This window comes from Crocuta crocuta, unplaced genomic scaffold (genome assembly GCF_008692635.1).
Source record: "Crocuta crocuta isolate KB4526 unplaced genomic scaffold, BGI_CrCroc_1.0 scaffold475, whole genome shotgun sequence".
NCBI classification, from domain to species: domain Eukaryota; kingdom Metazoa; phylum Chordata; class Mammalia; order Carnivora; family Hyaenidae; genus Crocuta; species Crocuta crocuta.
The window spans coordinates 1,068,296-1,072,396 of record NW_027529518.1 but is presented as its reverse complement, the minus strand read 5'-3'; the positions used below and the strand labels follow the sequence as shown (position 1 = coordinate 1,072,396).

At 44.8% G+C, this 4,101-nt stretch overlaps 1 protein-coding gene across 1 annotated transcript in view; it reads left to right on the top strand.

The window, feature by feature from the left end:
• GPC3 (glypican 3) overlaps positions 1–4,101 on the top strand; it is a 349,971-nt gene that overhangs the window by 199,131 nt on the left and 146,739 nt on the right. The window contains exon 2 of the mRNA XM_077760811.1: positions 447–1,141. Coding sequence (XP_077616937.1) covers positions 447–1,141 — 695 coding nt within the window. The remainder of the gene's footprint in view (positions 1–446; positions 1,142–4,101) is intronic.

Sequence of the window (4,101 nt, the reverse complement as noted above, 5' to 3'; positions counted from 1 at the left end):
TTCTATGGGAGCTTATAAAGTATATGGTTTGTTGTCAAATATTTGTCTCTGCCTAAAAATGAAATGTTTTAAAATACATTTTCTTTGTAACTGAATAAATCAATGAGAGAAAGAGAAATAACTTCTCATTTAGCCAATTTTTAATCAATATTTTCATGAGAAGCCGAAATGTTAACCGAATCCTGGCTTTTGTCATTTGAAATACAATTTGTGTGTTTAAGGATTTATGTGCACATCAGAGTTTGGACTTCATGTTCAGAAAGGAAAATTGATTTATAGGAGCAGACAGCCGCAGGAGGAGCAGCAGTGCCAGAAATGAATATGAGTCAATTACTTAAGGCAAATGGGACTTTAATCACCACAGCAATAGAGAAATCTCAAATTCAATTACACCCTGGGTTTTCATGCTTTAATTTGTGGGCATTTCTATATCTCTTCTTTTACAGAGGCCTTTGAAATTGTTGTTCGCCATGCCAAGAATTACACCAACGCCATGTTTAAGAACAACTATCCGAGCCTGACCCCACAAGCTTTTGAGTTTGTGGGCGAATTTTTCACCGACGTGTCTCTCTATATCCTGGGTTCTGACATCAATGTGGATGACATGGTCAATGATTTGTTTGACAGCCTGTTTCCAGTCATCTATACTCAGCTTATGAGCCCTGGCCTGCCTGAGTCGACCTTGGACATCAATGAGTGCCTCCGAGGGGCAAGGCGTGACCTGAAAGTCTTTGGGAATTTCCCCAAGCTTATTATGACCCAGGTTTCCAAGTCGCTGCAGGTCACCAGGATCTTCCTCCAGGCCCTGAATCTCGGAATTGAGGTGATCAACACAACCGATCACCTCAAGTTCAGTAAAGACTGTGGCCGAATGCTCACCAGAATGTGGTACTGCTCTTACTGCCAGGGACTGATGATGGTTAAGCCTTGTGGTGGCTACTGCAATGTGGTCATGCAAGGCTGTATGGCAGGCGTGGTGGAGATCGACAAGTACTGGAGAGAGTACATTCTGTCTCTGGAAGAACTGGTGAATGGCATGTACAGGATCTACGACATGGAGAATGTGCTACTTGGTCTCTTTTCGACGATCCATGATTCCATCCAGTATGTCCAGAAGAATGGAGGAAAGCTGACCACCACTGTGAGTACCAGTCTACAGTTTTCTGAGGAATTGGGTCCTATTAGGGTGTGGCGGCCGGGCCAGCAGCAGGTGCTGATGGAGACATGTGAGGGGAGGATCCGGGGGGTAGGCAGAGATGATCGAGGGGCTAAATGATCTCACAGGCTACGGAGTCATAATGCCTGGCTTTGCATTTTACCTCCATCTGCTTGCTTGCTATGGGAACTTGGGTGAATCCTCTTATCTTTATGAGCCTCGTATTGATGATTCATAAACTGAGGTTAAAAAGGATATCTTCTTCATAGGGAATACCATATGTTAAAGCATTTAGCACGTGCGTGGTATGTGGTAAGTCTTCAGTAAATATTAGCTATTATTCCCATTGTTGTTAGTCCTTATAATCCTCGTGAAAACCCTGGGAGGTAGGCACAATTATCTCCATTGCACAAATGGGGAAACTGAAGCTCAGTGAAACTATAACTTACCCAAGGGCACCCAGCTATAGTTAGTGGAAGAGCTGTGATTTAGAAACTGATCGGGTTTCCCTTTGATGAGGTTATTATCAATTTTTCTGATTCTGATTTCACTCTCAGGCTCTTAATCATGTATATCACATGACCCTTTTGAGTAGTGACTTTGAGCACAAGAGGCCCAAGCCAGAGCCCACTAATTAAACCTACGCGAGAACATAAGTGAGGCAACACATCCCTATTTTCTAGCAGTTGTGTCCATAACCTTAGTTATACCAGTCTAACCCTCTTGGGATGGGCTTTGTGATGGCCGTGGGACAGTTCTGTAAGTGGGGCAGCAGTTTGGCTTGGTTTCAACTACATTGTACCTGCCAGGCTAGAGTGCACACATTCAGAACCACAGGCGGCACCCACTTTTCAACATAGAGCAGAACATAGAGCCAAGAGCTACCAGCACATCCCATAAGGTGGTTGTGACCGAGTCCTGAATGCTGCCAGCTTTGTAGAAGGAGGTGGCAAAATCCAGTAATACGCTAGCACTGTAGAACTCCCACTACATTCCAGGTGCTCTGCTGGCCAGGTCCCCTAATACCGTTTCACAGTAATCCACAAGATAGGTCCTAATATCGTTGCCATTTTACTCGGGAAAATGAAGCTTAAAGAGGTTAAATATCTTGGGGCACCTGGATGGCTCAGTTGGTTAAATGTCTGACTCTTGGTCTCGGCTCAGGTCATGATGGCATGGTTTATGAGTTCAAGCCTCACCTTGGGCTCTGCGCTGGCAGCATGGAGCCTGCCTGGGATTCTCTCTCTTTTTCTCTCTGCCTCTCCCTTGCTCGCTCTCTCTGTCTCTCTCTCTCTCTGTCTCTCTCTCTCTCTCTCTCTCACTGTCTCTCTCTCTCTCTCTCTCTCTCAGAGTAAATAAATAAACTTTAAAAAAAAAAAGGTTAAATACCTTGCCTAGGATCTCAAAGCTGTAAGTTGAGGAGGTGGAGGAACTGGGATTCAAACCCAGGTTTGGCTGGCTTGGTTGACACATGCATGTAGCTTCTATGCAGTGCAACTGCCGTGTACTTTGACCCATTGGTTTGGTTACCCAGCATGTGGAGGGCAGTCTGGGCCATTTGGTCCATCTTTAAACTCAGGAAATACAAAGTGATGGGGTAATTGGCTTCTTTGGTGAATGACACTAAGAAGGAGGACGGAAATGATGCAAGCCACAGCATGGCTACTCACGGCGCTGCTCTAATTGCCCCATTCACAATGTTAGCCGTTTAAAACACATTTACTGAGAAAATATTTTAGAGTAAAATGAACAGAAATGCCCTATCTAACGATAGTGTTCTTCAGTGGCTAATTATTCCCTTGACTGCTTTATAATTCGAGGCCAGATTCTGGGGCCTTATGCAAAAGTAAATCTTACAGAACTGGAAACATGACAAGTGGATGTGTTTGCAAACTCACCCGCCTAATAGTGATTGAGGGCCCACTGGGTGTCAGGCGCAAAGCAAGGGGGCAGGGTGTGGAAATGTCTTTAATAAGAGGAAAAATGAGGAGACGATATTAAAGACAGGGTATGGGAATGTGTACAAGTTGACTCTGATATCAGTCTCTTCTCTAGTGCTTTTATACACAAAAAATGGGGTGGTGAACTAGTAAGGTGTAAAGTGCATTGTTTTGATTGGGTTCTAGGATGAAAGTTTATTTAGTAAACATTTATTAAGCATCCCCTTTGTTCATGGCACTTTGCCAGGTGCTGGGTATTCACAGTCACCCAACATAGTTCTTAAGTCTTGAAAAGGTCAGTCTAGTTGAGGGACAGATGTGTAACTGAATAAATTTCACCACAGTGAGCATTTCACCATAATGTGAGTGGTGGAAGGGCCATGAGAGATCAGCTGGTCCAATCCCATTGATTTGCAAGTGAAGAAATAAAGTTCAGGGAGGCTGGCCCAAAGTTCTGTAATTAACTGAAGAGCCAGAGGGCCTAGAATCCTAGGTCTGCTGCTGCTAGCGCTCCTATTTCTACCATGCCAGTCTGTCTCCCATTAGACCCTCCAAACTCTCATTCTACAAACTCCATTAGGATTTTGCAAAGGCATCGTGAACTTACATCGAATAGTTATTTCAGAGTGCCAAACCTGCTGTATTTCAGGTGCACATGTGCAAGTGTGTGTGTGTGTGTGCGCGCGCGTGCACACGCGTGTGCACACACACAAATGCATGTGCATGCTGGGGGAGTACACTTCATGTCATTATCATTCAGGAAGAAAGGGCTTGGCTGTCAAGAGGTGCTCAGTGATGCAGTCCCTTTCTGTTTTGGCCATTAAGGGCCTGATTGCTCCCAGCTCCCAGCTGGTTACGAGAGCGTGAAGTCTGCCTTCCCCAGGGAATGCCTGAACTAGAGCAGCAAGCATATGTAAACTCTGCCTTGTTACAGTTTTATGACCACCAGCTCTGAGTAATATATCCCAAATGGTGGGGGAGGGGGAATCATTGGCCAGGTGAGAG